The 16,825-nt window shown below is 34.4% G+C and overlaps 2 protein-coding genes across 3 annotated transcripts in view; one reads left to right on the top strand and one right to left on the bottom strand.

Annotated features, from left to right (window-relative positions):
* The window catches only part of LOC140046095 (fibroblast growth factor 8-like), a 251,885-nt gene that overhangs the window by 33,936 nt on the left and 201,124 nt on the right, over nt 1-16,825 (top strand). The gene's annotated exons all lie outside the window — the stretch shown is intronic.
* Nucleotides 3,549-16,825, bottom strand: part of LOC140046085 (nucleoplasmin-like protein ANO39) — a 33,750-nt gene continuing 20,473 nt past the window's right edge. For both annotated transcript variants that reach the window (XM_072090602.1, XM_072090603.1), the window contains 3 exons: nt 16,747-16,818; nt 10,134-10,208; nt 3,549-5,899 (listed from right to left, as the gene is read on the bottom strand). In XM_072090602.1, coding sequence (XP_071946703.1) covers nt 5,855-5,899; nt 10,134-10,208; nt 16,747-16,818 — 192 coding nt within the window. In that variant the 3' untranslated portion in view covers nt 3,549-5,854. The remainder of the gene's footprint in view (nt 5,900-10,133; nt 10,209-16,746; nt 16,819-16,825) is intronic.

Below are 16,825 nucleotides of genomic sequence, written 5' to 3'. Positions count from 1 at the left end.
CCGCGGTTGTTCTCTGTAAAGTGCTGCGAACTATTTATACGTATTTTAATATTAGTATGATTAATAAGCAGAGATATGGAATGTGTGGGTGGGATGACGATGACGATGACGGCGGATTGTTCAGTTTGAACATTGAATTAATTCTTTGATTGGATTGCATCACTCCGGGATTCTTTATTCTATTTTACTTAAACTTACACAAACTGGCTTTACTCAGGAAATTTAAGTTGAGTGAATTTAAGCAATGTGAAAGATTAAATGCAAACACACAAATCAACTAATGCTCTTAACATCCATCAAACTAAACAAACCAAATATGTCATCAATTATGTCAAATCCTCAACTTTAAAATGTCAATTATTATGTCAATTAAACATAAATGTTTAAAATATTATATATTTTAATAATTAGATCTATTCATTTTCTCGTTATTTAATATCAGCAGGAGAAGACGAGATTGGATAGCCGACGAGTGGTTAGGACACTTTACTGTCATACAGATAGACCCGGGTTCAATTCCCGACAACTCCCAGTCCACTCAGCTGTAAACGAGTACATGGTTGAAAATACTAGGGAGAAAAAAGGCGGCGTAGAAAGGAACTGGCCACCCCCCCCCCCCCCCACCCAACACATAATGCCGAGGCTTAGTACAATGAGCTCCTAACAGCTTATTCGCCGCGTTCAGAGAACACGGGACTCACCTCTCCACCTGAAGATAGGTCTACGAACACTTGGTTCGGTTAGATTACATCACGACTTGAAATAAACGGTATTTTTTAAGAGATCTAAATTAAGTAATACTACATTATGATAACGACATCGACAATAAACATCGAAGATGATGCCGACAGATATGACAAAGATGATGCATTAAATTCCATCTCATTATAACATTGCATAATGTTGATATTAATGACCCACGGAGATACTCGTCTTACAAGTTTCGTTTCGTTCTAAAAACATTACATTCTTGATATTGGGCTGCTACTCGTCTCCTAATAAAGGCACAATATTGCAGCATATTTCGATAAACCACCGATAAATGATTGAATATTAATAGAATTCGTGAGATAAACGAAATAAGTTTGTTAAACCTAGAAAAATTGCTGTCTCATCATCGTCTACATATTTTCATGTTTACAATATCACGCTAGTCTTATCACCACATCAAACATGGGACATTATGTTTATTAATTCATCTGACCTTATAAAGTGTCCTGCAATCGCTAGATTGTTTACGACTTGGAAAAAAAGTGAGAGATATTGGAAAAACAGTTTTGGCGCAAATTTGATTTTCTACATGAATCAGAGTTGAAGCGGCATGGCAAGTTACTGACAAAGACTGGCACCATTGCTGGGCGGCGGATACGTACTCTCGCTAGGGATTGGTACTAGAGATACAATATTGATAAACTGGTTCGGTTTAAGCCAACGCGGAAGATGGAAAGATGCCTCGAGAAACTCGAGCACATGCCGCGAGTACAATACATTGAATGCAACTTCCTAAAAGAATAACCCTATAATTATTGCTAATTCTCTTGTCAGTCGAACATGACAGAAGATTTATCAAAGCGATTGACGGTTCAAATTTACCGATTTCAATTAAAAAAAGAGTCAGACTGCAGATAATGTTGCCAGCAATTTAGTACAGCCAGCGCTCACAATCTGATACCATTGTGTATATACACATAATTTTAACAAAAATAATATTGTCGAATTATACAATGTCACTGCGAATTTTGCACAAAGGATAAAAGGAAAATAGAAAATAATTTCGAGTGTGTTCATCAGCACAATATTCAACACCATGATAATGACAAAACAAGCAAAAATAGAAGAAAAAAAACAAGCTAGATCTTGGGAGGAAATTACTTATTTTTCATTTGTAGCTTTCTTGCAATGAGTTGCAGTTTTTAACTTTAGACAAAGTGAGAATTGGAAGTTAAAAAACCCGTTTTGACCAAACACAAAGAACCTGGTTAATTTGTGTAAACTGTTTGACAAGCAAATATATTACTGTTAACAGACAATTTGTCATTTCCTAGCAATCCTAACCAGCTACACAAAAACATTCTACAATCAGTTATACCTGTTTTAACGTATTTCACGCCAAATTATTCTCGCCCCGTTTGAGTTCACCCCAAGTGAACTAAAGTATAATTTTATACCATCAAATTATGAATTATGCCTATTTATTAATAAGCATTGGACATATACTTATAGTTCGGGTAACATTCAAAGATTAATTTTCGAATAAAATATATTTATGCCGATAAATGCTTGGTCCCAACCGTCTGAAATCAACATCTATACAAGCATTTTGCATCACCATAGTGATAGATACTCCGTAATCTGCGCACTCTCTTACCTATGAAATAACTGCGCATGTGTAATTGCGTCAAGAAATTACACATTTACTACAATATCCTGAATTACTGAACTATCGTATTTTGTATAGAAAACTTTCATTATTGAACTGAAGACAACTTATGTACTGTACTAGAGACGATTGTTGAAACAATGGCGGATTTAAATTGTTCTGCGAAGCATACCCATGTTCCCACGGTCACGCTATATTTTCTTCAGATTTTATCAACTACTGTCTAAACGTTAGATTAGATCAGATTCATTTTATCCTATATTATGGCAAAGACTTTTATAAACAGTGACACTACTTTTGCGCGATACGTTTTCAAGGTACTGCTATCATTCGGTCCCACGTCAAAGGCATCGAGGTACTGCTATCATTCGGTCCCACGTCAAGGCATCGAGGTACTGCTATCATTCGGTCCCACGTCAAGGCATCGAGGTACTGCTATCATTCGGTCCCACGTCAAGGCATCGAGGTACTGCTATCATTCGGTCCCACGTCCAGGCATCGAGGTACTGCTATCATTCGGTCCCACGTCAAGGCATCGAGGTACTGCTATCATTCGGTCCCACGTCAAGGCATCGAGGTACTGCTATCATTCGGTCCCACGTCAAGGCATCGAGGTACTGCTATCATTCGGTCCCACGTCAAGGCATCGAGGTACTGCTATCATTCGGTCCCACGTCCAGGCATCGAGGTACTGCTATCATTCGGTCCCACGTCAAGGCATCGAGGTACTGCTATCATTCGGTCCCACGTCAAGGCATCGAGGTACTGCTATCATTCGGTCCCACGTCAAGGCATCGAGGTACTGCTATCATTCGGTCCCACGTCCAGGCATCGAGGTACTGCTATCATTCGGTCCCACGTCAAGGCATCGAGGTACTGCTATCATTCGGTCCCACGTCCAGGCATCATATTTGTCCGTAAAGCACGACCATAAACGTTTGTTTTTTTTTTTACCAAAAACGAAATAATAATTCACAATATACAAATTTACATAATATTCAATTAAGTTCAACATTAAGTTAACGTGTGGCGGCGCTGTTGTTATATCTAGTCAACACAAACACGAGTAATGTACAAGTAAAAGTACAGTACTAGTGTATAGTAAAATATGCCATGACAGATGGTGGAATTAAACATAGCACACAAGTATATGTATAAAGATGAGCACTTTATTTTACTTTTTTCGTCTGAACAATATAAATGTGTTGAGCTGTTGTGTAAAAGACAACAGGCAAAATGATAAACTGGTCTTTATGCAATCAAAGTAATCTAAAACCAATAGCTTGCAACGTAGATTTCCAACAGCTCTTGAGAAATTACTTAAAACGCTCATTCTGATAAATTAAGTACAGTACCAAACAACAGCTATATCATTACAAATTACTTATTAGGGAAATAATCTTATAAACTATATTTCAGAAAATAGGCCTAAATGTTTGTTACTTTTTCTATGAAACCGATCACTAAACATTAAACACCCTTCAAGGTAATTACAATGACAAATTAAGTGACAAATGAAGAACAAATTTAGTGACAAATTAAATGACATTAGAAATTGCCATAAATTTTTTTTTTTTCATTTCTTTATTCGAATTCATAAAATAACACAACATAAAAAAAATACAAAGAATGAATTCAGGGTACACAAAAAAGTAACCAAAGGTCAAACTTATTTCCATTGTGGCCCTTAATATGGTAATTCATAGAGCATCATACATGGATGTTTTTATAGTAAATCCCTGACTTTGAAATCCTTAATATAGAAAACATGTTTGTTGTGAAGCGCTATAACTTTTCTAACCTCCAGGGCTGGTTGAGCAATAATATAAAAAAACATACTATTTAAAGTAGACTTGCCTGCGGTCAGTCGGTCTCCTTGTGCATCTAGTTAGCACGCGTGCTGAGCCCGATGCACTGCTGTGAATAGGTATGTCCCACTTTTTAAGCCATTACTACCAAGGTTATGGTGAGTATCCAGCAATGAGCCATTTTGTGGCTCACTTAGTAAATAATTATGGTGTTATTATCAGAGACAACACGATACAATTAGTTGTCACAGCTGATCGTGCTAGGTAGCCGCAAGTGGTGCACATTTTAAACGACCTTTTGTAAGCTTGCTGATTAAGATGATTTGATTGAAGATTCAAAATGAATGGATTCAGGAGCGTTTAAGTCATTTCATCAACAGGTTCCATTACCTTGCCATCAGATGAGAGCATCGGTGAAAATAGCAAACATACTTGAAAATTAGCATCCAACCTGTTGCTTGGCTCGGATGGCATTTGACAAGGATGTCATGCTTGAAGCATTTACTTAAGTTGTCTTTATTCGGATATAACAAAATGGTGGAAAACATTTCATATTAAAAAATGTTCTTAACAATATGGGCGATTGCTAAATAGGGGCTGATGACACTAAAAGAACGCGATAACACACTCTGTGTGGTATCACTACTATTGATGCAATTTATGATCTATTAATATGCCTTATTTGAAATTTATATGACAGGGTAGGACAACACAGACAAAACCCTACCTTTAAAACTGTCGACTTTGGAATTTTTGTGTTTAGGAATATTGCCAAATACTCCTAAAAACATTTTGAGATAAAGGCAAGAAGTAGAGTACAATATTTTAAAATTATAGTTTGATCAAATACAGCTTGTTCGGAACAGCATATACATTTTGGTTGAGACAGAGGTAGGTACCTTCCAAAGAACAGTAATAAATGGGGTTGACACCTAGCCTAGTACCTGCTTAGCGCCACTTTTTTTCCACCAATGTAACTCAATCCTTAGATTCAATTACTGATGCTGTTCTGTGTTTACTACTGTGGTTTAGAGGAAGCAAAATACCTAATCTCTGCTTGCCAATATAATAGCGCTCTTAGAGAACCAATTGGCGAACAAGAGGACACAAGACTAGAACCTTGTTGACGAATAAGAATGACAAAACCCTTGTTATCGAATAAAAGGAATTTAACAATCATGTTTTTATAATCAGTTGCTGTTTGCTTAATAGAACACAAAGTGGACATAGAGCTTTTATTTTGTACATTTAGTATATCAACATTGGCAGTAATCTTTTTCAAACATGGTTAGTTAAGCAAATGGATGCTGTTACAAAAAGAAACCGACGACGCTTTTGTAGCAAATGATAAAGACAGCCGACCTATAGAAAGGTCTTATAAATAGTTTAAGGTTACATGATTCTAAACCACTCAACCAATCTTATTTTCTTTCAAAGTATGCTTTGGCGCCGACAGGTTTTTACAGAACAAAATTGTTTTAACCAGTTATGTTTTTTCTCTTTTAATTTTACAGGCATGGAGGATTACAAAATTATTATTAATAATTTAAACACAATTATTTGAACTGGTAAAGGAAAATACAAAATAGTATTGGTGTTTTTTTATTATTTATTTTTCAGTTTTTACTTAACATTATTTGTGCCAAACATCCAACATCTTCCTATCTTACAAGTTTGTGTTCTTGTGCCAATTCCATAGTTCTTGTAATTTCTAGTAAAAGAACAAAAGAAAAAAGTTTTATTTGAACGAGACACCCTTGGTCTAAAATAAACCAACAAGTGGGTTGCGGAAGTTAGTCAATAAAAAAATACACATTTACAAATATATTACTTGTTAAAATATCTATTCACAAACGCTTTAAAATGCATTTATTTCCCACTCTTATACACACACAATTTAATAATGTGTTTTGTTGAGTACACCATTTTAATTTCACATAATACTGTAGTAATTCACTTCTGACACAAAATTGGATAAAAAAAACACAATTTAAACTGAAAAACTTGTAATTTTAATTTAAAGGTTTTCGGTTAAGTTTAATAAGTTTGTCCGTTTATATTCATTACTTTTGTTCAGTTTTGGACCACTTTATTAAAACTACATAATAGCCTTACTAAATTTACTAAGATACAATCTAAACATTAACAAACACAACGTTGTAATTAACATGAAAACAATTTTAACTTAATTGTTAAGCAGATCGTAAGACAGCAGCAATACTGTAGGACATGCAAATTAACAACAAACTGTTGTGTTGATAGAGCATTTAATAACCGGCTGACGCTTTAACAGAGCGAATATAACAGTGTGTTAATTGGGTAAAAAATTGGCCCTGAAACCATTAGTTGCAGCCATTGGAAGGGTCAATTAAAGTGAAGCAATCGTACGGTTAGTAACCTAATGTTATTACAACTAGATCATGAATTAAGACAAATCAACTTTCGCAAAATAATTAATATTTTATCTAAATTATTGATAATAAATAAAAGTTAACATGTTAGCAGAAACAACACAGTTTCTATGAATTTAGTCAAATTGCTTTACAAAAACATGAATACCATAGTATTTTTGCCGTTACTATTCAATACATAAGGGAACTCTCTTAGTGAACAACTACTATAACAATTATAACATGAATACCATAGTATTTTTGCCGTTACTATTCAATACATAAGGGAACTCTCTTAGTGAACAACTACTATAACAATTATAATACAAAATACACTGTATATTATTTTCTTCTTTAAAAAAACTTACTGTACATTAGTTGCCCCGTTATTTACATTTATTCAGAAATTATCAATTTTAATTTAAATCAATTTTCAACATCAATTCAGTGGCAATGAAGCATTTAAGTGTTAATGTTCAACTGAATTTAATAAATGTCCCTTTATTAAGAAACATAATAATATGCCAGAAAGAAAAATTTAAACTGTGGGCAGATCATTTGAGTCAGTACTAACATTTGTAAAAAGATCTTTTAGGTAACAATCAATAGTTAAGTCTTTTAATGATCACAATTATGACTGGAATAAATACCATTGAAAATTAAAGTAAAAATTCTTTCGATAAGCCGATGAAGTATTCAGACACTATAGAGAAATATTCGAATGAACCCTATTTGTAGAGAAGGTGAGGTGTAAACCGGACCGGTCATTCACCCCTCGCATTATCCTATCTAAAGGTGCACTCATTTTATCAATTGTAATTACGTGTTCACACTATTATTCAACTTATCGTACGACCGTCTTAATTATAATTAGCGCAAGAGGAAACTGAAAGGTAATTAAAGCAGACACTAGTGTGAATGTCTTACTCCTTTTAATACTTCTTATTGCTACCAATAGACACTAGTATTTCCTGCTTAGAACAAGCATTATCTATGAACTAACCCCAATCATTGCGTACACTGTACCTGCACATGACCCCAGAGTCTTCTGTGTAAACTTTATAAGAGCACAACCTCAATGAGACCTGCACTTTAAAGTGAGATATTTCCCCTAAAATATTAAGTATTTTCAATTAACTCAATAAGTATTTAAGTATTTCCCTTAAATTGTATTCACTTAGAGAGGAGATTTTTTTAATTTTAAGGATAGGTGTTCCCCTAGTCCAAGTGTGAACGGTGAATATGGCCACTGGTCCTCCAGTATCTTTGTAAAACTTTGAAGAGCATAACCCCAGTGAGAACTTAGTTAAGTTCTTAGTTTTTAAACACCACTCTTGGCAGAGCCCTCAGGCTATTTAACATAAAGCCATCCTTATGGTGTATAAAGTTCATGAGAGACTTTCGCAACTTATTTCTAACCATTAATTATAAATTATTACCGCTAGATTTTTAACTCAATTGTACAACTTTGAAAATCATAATAATTTGTGGTCCTACTTTATTAACTAATCCCGATTAATTAACCCTAAATAACATCTTCAATTGTAAACATATCACCTCATAATAAATTACTATACCACATTTTAAAAATAGCATTTGAATAGGTTAATGTTTAACGTTATGAAAGGACGAAATAACTCTCAAAGAATATGAACAAGCGGGTTCAGATCCTACTGTGTACCCTTCAACTTTGGAGGTATAGGTGTCAATGACTGGAGGTGACTTCAGCCAAACTTTGTTAGAAATTAATTAACTTTTTCTGCCTTTAAAGTGCTTTTTGTTAACTTTCACGGCAATTAGTTGTTAAATGTAACTGATCGTTATCAGTGTCAAGAGATAAGCAACTGTGAATTGTCATGCTAGAATCACTAATATTTACACATACGGCTCAACGAACAATGCACAACAATCAATTGCTTCGTTCACCTTTTGAGCTGTTTTTTTTTCTCCTATGCCGTTCCCCGCAAGGGAAATGTCTTATCCTAAATCTTAACGCCATGATACGCTTGACAAGTTAGCATTTCCTTCTTCAGACTGTTCATTTCAAAAACCATAATTTTGTCTATACAATGCAACAGACAGTAGCACACATTTTAGAAATACTGCACAGTTCAGTTCAACTTTTTTTGTGGAAATTGATTATTGATTAATTTGATGTTGTAAGCACACTCCTAGCAACCATCTTCAATCCTATCGTTCTTTTAAATGTTGCTAGTTGTAGCATAAGCCCAATCATCCACTTCATCATTGCTATGTACAGCACGTAGTCCTACCATCAGTGACGTAATGCAGAGTTTAGGAATTCTAAGTGGCTGGAGGCCTTGGACGTTTTTAGCCTTTTACGAAATGTTTTAATGCCTGTTTTTCCCCCTTGGACACTGCTCAGGGGCCGCCAGAAGCTCCGGGACCCCTGGGTTTAGCCAGTGAGCGCTCATAATCATTAAACCACCGATTGCTATGTGTAGCACCATCCCCTTCATCATTGCTAAGTGTAGCCCCTATCCCCTTCATCATTGTTATATGTAGTGCCTAACTGCCTAATGCCAGTAATTAGTCTTTGTTAATCGTAACATTCCATATATTAGATGTTTTTCTATTTGTAACAACCCCACATTGTGTAAACCTTACAAGAATTGAAAAGCAAAATTCCTTTAGAATTTGTGTCAATTTTCAACAACACAAAAGCCGGACTGTTTGACAATGCATAAATACATGGCCTTATTAAGCTTGATTCATCAACAATAAAACACCTTTATCATTATTTCTAAAGCAAATTAACTCTATAAAACTATACCCAAAGCAAACTTCCTTGCGGTCGAATGAAAGAATTGTCTGCTTTTTGCCTTTTAATTCCTCAACAATGTATTGAATGAAAGTAGTGTTAATGGCGTGTTTCAGGGAATAGATTGTTCTTGTTATTCACCAATTAGGAATAAATAAGTTGGTAATATAGTCTGAACGATGTTGAAACTCTATAACACTACACCTTACTATCTACAGCTTGAAAACTGATATTGCATTTGAATATAAAATAGTTGTGGTGAGAAGAAAAAGAAAGCTCTATCGATTTATCAAATAAATTAACAAAATTACTAACTAGAATTCTTTAAAAAAACTTTAAAGTCAGTGGTCTCCATCAACTGGTTATGTGAATTCAGATATTTTGAATAAACTTACTATTTTACTAAAACGTTCAATTTACTTTTTTTTTACTTTGTTCTAGTTCGTTGGCCAAATGATTTTTCTAAAAAGTAAAGCCGATCAAACTATTAAACAGCAACTCGATTGAACAACGATATTCAATAAAGATGACAGACACTGTAATTTGATTGGCCAATATCATCTAATGAAGAAGACCACAGGTGTGGCCAACAGATACTGCTAACAGTTGTCAGGGGTTACATTATGCACAGGTGGCAGCAGATACCAATAAGTTTGATAAGTCAGTCAACCATGTCATAGTTTGTAATAATGAAGAAAACATTTCAAAATGCATTCTTGTTAAATGTTAAGTGGCTTTTTTAGACAAATTTTTAAACATAAAATCAATGTTACCTGTTGATCCGTCACTCGGTAAGTATTCTTGATGTAATTGAAGAATTTCACCTCTTTTTTAGGCTTGCCAGGCGACTAAATAAAAAAAAAAATTATTACAACACACAGTCAACTACATAAAAGTAGAAGTACAATAGGGAAACTGTATTGCATTAAAATCTAATTATGTCAATCAGTCTAGGAATAAATGTATTTATTATATAAAGCGGCAGCCTAGCAAAGCATTTACAAAGTTGATTACTAAATCCAGATTGATTATCTATCTATTATACTACAGACCACAAGAGTTCAATGTAACAGTTTTTATGTCAGAGGTATTGGACCATGGCTACCATTTCTTTGATGGGTATTCACGTCAAAAAATGATTAAATTATGAGTAGAATAGATAATTTGGTAGGTCTGTGAGTTGACAATGAAGCTTTTGATTGGTTTCGGATTGTTCGCACGATGATTCGCGCTGATAGGCGGTTAAGATTAACGAGAGGTTTCAGATTATCGTCATAGAATTTTAAAATAAAGTGAAGAAAAAGTTAATAAAATTTAATATCCTTGTTTTCTTTACTGACGAAAATGCAAGAAGCATACAGTACATTAGGAAATATTATGAAAGTGCTTGGCAGGGTTCACCTACAAAATCTATTTATACTTGTATCACCCATAGGATAGGAAATGTTTTTTTACAACAAAATCATATCCATCTCTTTGTAGCATGCATCCTGGAAAATTAAATTTATGTTTTGTTTGTCCGTAAAAATAATAATAAATGTGATTAATTTATTAATTAACTAAATTAGCATCTTGCAACAACTTTGTTAAATACCAAATTACTGTTATGTGCAGGACGGTTCTATTCTATTCCTTAGCAATTTTTGACAAGTAAAAAAATTGAAGCGGTTTAATTGGTTTGACATTTATCAACACTTCAAACTTCCTCGATATTAAAAAAAAAAAGACTCTCACTAGGGTAGCAAATTAATAATCAACAATGACAACTGGGTAAGTCACATGACGCTACTCTGAACACTTTTGTTTTTAAATCATAACCAGCTCACCTGGTTAGCTAGCTTAGAAATTTTTAAAATTAACTGGAAATATTAAATGTCTACTTAATCAATATAGCAAGTCTAAGAATATTTTAATTTGCATACATGTGGTGGTAGTTAAATCCATGTGGCTGGAGTTAAGGCCTCTTAAAACGCACATGCATAATTTCAAATTGTATAAATGAAGCCAAATGAAATATTACAATGAATAAAGACTTAATATGTTGGATGGGAGTGGCATTATGCGTCATGTCTCACTTCACATTTTGAATTGTAAATATACTCTGGTACACCCAACCCAACCCAACCCAACCCAACCCAACCCTTTAAGTGGAGTGCAATCCGGCATTTTGAAAATTATAATGCAAAAAATAGAACATAAAATTCAAAATTTCAGCACTATCATTTTACGTTTTTTAGGCCCTGCCTTATTTCAAAATCTTGTGACCGTATTCACCATTTACACTTAGGGTAAGGGAAACACACCCTCAATAATAAAACAAATCATCTATCCAAGTGAATAAAATTTGAGGGAAATACTTAAATATTTATTGACTTAAGTGAATACTTAATATTTAAGGGAAATGTCTCACTTAATTATGATCGGTGAATATGGCCACTGGATCTCCAACTACAGTGAGATGTTATGTTTCTTGACAAAGTGAAACTACATGACCTATCAAGTACATACTTAATAATAATTATATATCAGATAAATTGCATGTTTAAAGTTTGAACTTTACAGTTTGGCTGTTGAGACCCGAGTCACATTCAATTGTGTACAGCATGTTTTAATACACACTGATTTTGATTTGAATCCAGATAAACCATTCAAACAACTAACAAGATTTCTTCCATTAATTATGGTCATTAAAATCGTAATTAGGCAGTGCATGACAATCTTAGATTAAACCTGACCCACAAACATTTGGAATTCATTTTTATGTCTTTAGAGACTTTATATCTATATTTAGAAAGAACAAAATTAGTTACAAACTATTTAAGCAATTACAATTGTAATTATCTGTCACATGTTTAGTATGTTTTTGGAAAATGTTTTAAAGATTTTAACAAAATAAAATACATATTTAGAAATTGTAATTTTAATGTTATCTTTTGAAGGTCTTCTGTATTCTAAGAATAAATCCCATTCATATTTAAATATTTAAAACTTTTAAGAACGTAATTGGGCTTGCATGGAAAAGTACGTCAATTTAAACCCCAGACTTTGGGTCTCGATTTACAGGTTAAGAGGCGAAAATTTGTTTTTCAAAAATAATAGGGTCTCATCCGCACACTTATTTCTTTTTTCCGTATGTGTGATTTTTGTAAATTAAATTTTAGACCCCAGGGAAAAACAACCCCCGTGTTGATCTGATCTCTGTCTAAAAATAATTTGAACTTGAAAGTTTATGAATGGGAAATAAAAAATGTAAAACCACAAAATGAAAAAAAATAATTAGCGAGTAGGCACTTATGTTTCAGAAAAGGCCGTCCTAGCCTCGTTGTTGGCCAAGTGACTGGGGATGACTAGTAACAAACTAGCTACAAACATGTAATATGCCTCAGTAAGAGCATCACAAACTAGCTACAAACATGTAATATGCCTCAGTAAGAGCATCACAAACTAGCTACAAACATGTAATATGCCTCAGTAAGAGCATCACAAACTAGCTACAAACATGTAATATGCCTCAGTAAGAGCATCACAAACTAGCTACAAACATGTAATATGCCTCAGTAGGAGCATCACAAACTAGCTACAAACATGTAATATGCCTCAGTAGGAGCATCACAAACTAGCTACAAACATGTAATATGCCTCAGTTAAAGAGCATCACAAACTAGCTACAAACATGTAATATGCCTCAGTAAGAGCATCACAAACTAGCTACAAACATGTAATATGCCTCAGTTAAAGAGCATCACAAACTAGCTACAAACATGTAATATGCCTCAGTTAAAGAGCATCACAAACTAGCTACAAACATGTAATATGCCTCAGTAAGAGCATCACAAACTAGCTACAAACATGTAATATGCCTCAGTTAAAGAGCATCACAAACTAGCTACAAACATGTAATATTCCTCAGTAAGAGCATCACAAACTAGCTACAAACATGTAATATGCCTCAGTTAAAGAGCATCACAAACTAGCTACAAACATGTAATATGCCTCAGTAAGAGCATCACAAACTAGCTACAAACATGTAATATGCCTCAGTAAGAGCATCACAAACTAGCTACAAACATGTAATATGCCTCAGTAAGAGCATCACAAACTAGCTACAAACATGTAATATGCCTCAGTAGGAGCATCACAAACTAGCTACAAACATGTAATATGCCTCAGTAGGAGCATCACAAACTAGCTACAAACATGTAATATGCCTCAGTAGGAGCATCACAAACTAGCTACAAACATGTAATATGCCTCAGTTAGAGCATCACAAACTAGCTACAAACATGTAATATGCCTCAGTAGGAGCATCACAAACTAGCTACAAACATGTAATATGCCTCAGTAAGAGCATCACAAACTAGCTACAAACATGTAATATGCCTCAGTAAGAGCATCACAAACTAGCTACAAACATGTAATATGCCTCAGTTAGAGCATCACAAACTAGCTACAAACATGTAATATGCCTCAGTAAGAGCATCACAAACTAGCTACAAACATGTAATATGCCTCAGTAAGAGCATCACAAACTAGCTACAAACATGTAATATGCCTCAGTAAGAGCATCACAAACTAGCTACAAACATGTAATATGCCTCAGTAGGAGCATCACAAACTAGCTACAAACATGTAATATGCCTCAGTAAGAGCATCACAAACTAGCTACAAACATGTAATATGCCTCAGTAGGAGCATCACAAACTAGCTACAAACATGTAATATGCCTCAGTAAGAGCATCACAAACTAGCTACAAACATGTAATATGCCTCAGTAAGAGCATCACAAACTAGCTACAAACATGTAATATGCCTCAGTAGGAGCATCACAAACTAGCTACAAACATGTAATATGCCTCAGTAAGAGCATCACAAACTAGCTACAAACATGTAATATGCCTCAGTAGGAGCATCACAAACTAGCTACAAACATGTAATATGCCTCAGTAAGAGCATCACAAACTAGCTACAAACATGTAATATGCCTCAGTAGGAGCATCACAAACTAGCTACAAACATGTAATATGCCTCAGTAAGAGCATCACAAACTAGCTACAAACATGTAATATGCCTCAGTAAGAGCATCACAAACTAGCTACAAACATGTAATATGCCTCAGTAAGAGCATCACAAACTAGCTACAAACATGTAATATGTCTCAGTAAGAGCATCACAAACTAGCTACAAACATGTAATATGCCTCAGTAAGAGCATCACAAACTAGCTACAAACATGTAATATGCCTCAGTTAAAGAGCAATAATATTTACATCCATTGTGTTGAACATTATAGATTTTTTTATTAGTACCTCTTGATTTGATAGTGATGAAGCCTCACTTTTGGAATTCATAAAGTACAGGCCTTACGGTCAGCTAACTTGAAATTAGTTAAGTCTAAAAAAAATGCATCTGTCGCAAATAAGTATTTTACCAAAATTTTCATTAAAAAAATCCCTTACAAAACTAATAAATAATAATAATACAGAAGGAGCTTTCTTCTAAACTTTTAATAGAAACTGACTCATGGTCACCGACAACTTTTTCAAAAATGTAAACAATTTTTTTTTACACAATTGTGCTGTATAAATGGCTAGTGACCTAAATCTTAGCAATTTCCATATATTGTAGATGATTCCTAAGGACTTGCCTTTTCCATGCTAGTGCACAAGTGTAACGATTCCTTAAGGATTTCTGGCAAACTCTCAGGAAACCGACAAAATAATTCCCTAGTGGTTGGGGAGAGCATGCGCGTATGCTGTCCCTAGTGGGTGAGAGCATGCGCGTATGCTACAAGCGGTTCCAATGCTTAGCTTGATTAATCCAAGTGCGATGTCTCCCATTTGGGACGTGGTTCGCAAGTTTGCGGACTAATCACACTTATCAGAGAACACAAGTAGCAGACAAACATCCCTTTCAGAAATGCAACTGACAAATGGATAGACAATAATCGACAGGGCATCGAAAGCCTAATTTCAAACAAAATACCCAAGTGAAACTACTTCAATCAATAGATATATTGCATTCAACATTACGAATCCACCATAAACAGGCAAATAAATTGCATACAATACTGTAAATGAATTACTCGTTGTAATCTTGTTTCCGCCATAGTATTGCCTGGTGTCATCAGCTATAGTGACACGCCTCTAACAATCTTCTAGGTCACATCTGAATAATGTTGAATTTTAGGGAAGTATATTCCAATGGGATTAGTCTTGTTCAATTAATTTTTTTTAATGTAATGCAAGATTAATATTAATTGGAGTACTCATGATCAGAGTTCTAGCCAGGATGTATACTACTGTAATTTTCATTTGATTGTCATAATAATATGAAAGAAAAAACTTGTCCTAAAAATATTCTACATTTAAACAAATTACTTAGTTCAACCAAAAAATCTAAAACTACAATTTTTCCTAAAAGGTTAAACAATTGATGATAATAATTTGTGAAAGGAATAATTTATAGAAGGGAAGTCTTCAACAGCTAATTTTGACCATTTTCCGCGAACCAACCTATTTTTTTTATCACATGTATTGGCAGAAAGAAGGCCAAAGACCTGAAAGTGTAAAATTATGTCATCCTGAACGATGATCTACCGCTCGTCCAGTCTGCACAAACTGCCACACAGCAAAAATTGCAGATTCATCACGAGAAAGTATCATGGCGACATAATGTCTACACACCCGTTTGTCATTGTTGGTTGGCAAGATTTGCGATTATCAACTTTCGTGAATGTTTTTTTTATTCAAATTGATCATGAATGTAACAAGTATTGGTTTATAAAAACTAGACCTCTCACCAGTTATCAGAGTAGATTATATCGTAGTTATAACTAAACCTATTGCCCCCAGGCCCTCTTCACTTTTAACAGATCGCACACAATTATTTGAATTTTTGCAAAGGATGCCAACATAAGATACATAAAATACTGGATTAATGTATATATTAGCAAAAACATCAAATTACATAAATTTGTTATTCTGATTTGTAGTTTAGTTATTCAAACTGTGTTCTTCATTTACTGGAAGATTGCCAATGCAAAAATGAGGTGCAATTGAACGTAAACGGTTGAACAATACGATTCATGTTTTACAGAGTCAAAACATTTCTTAAAAGGTTGAACAAAGTATACAGCTTTGTCTGGTTTTCTTTAACCGTTTCACGTTTTGAAAAGTTCTAACAGACTCGCAATTGGTAGGTTGCTTAATTTTTTTCCAAGTGTGAACTCTCTTGACTTTCTTAATGACTTCGCCACAAATGCAACGCGATCTGTCCGCACGATTACCTCGACTCACAGGTGTCAAATGCAAGGGGTCCCCGACCCACACAAAGAGAGGGCAGCGCACGACGCGCACAACCTAGCCGGCCAATAATATAATCTGTTTACCTTTGCTATGTCATCCTTAATTTCCTGTATGGTCTGTGGTTTTCCTCCTTTTTTCTTCTGTGTTCCTTTTGCCTGTAGA

Source organism: Antedon mediterranea, chromosome 4, assembly GCF_964355755.1.
Source record: "Antedon mediterranea chromosome 4, ecAntMedi1.1, whole genome shotgun sequence".
In the NCBI taxonomy this organism is placed as follows: Eukaryota; Metazoa; Echinodermata; class Crinoidea; order Comatulida; family Antedonidae; genus Antedon; species Antedon mediterranea.
The sequence above is the reverse complement of the archived record's forward strand: the minus strand, read 5'-3'. Positions and strand labels throughout refer to the sequence as shown.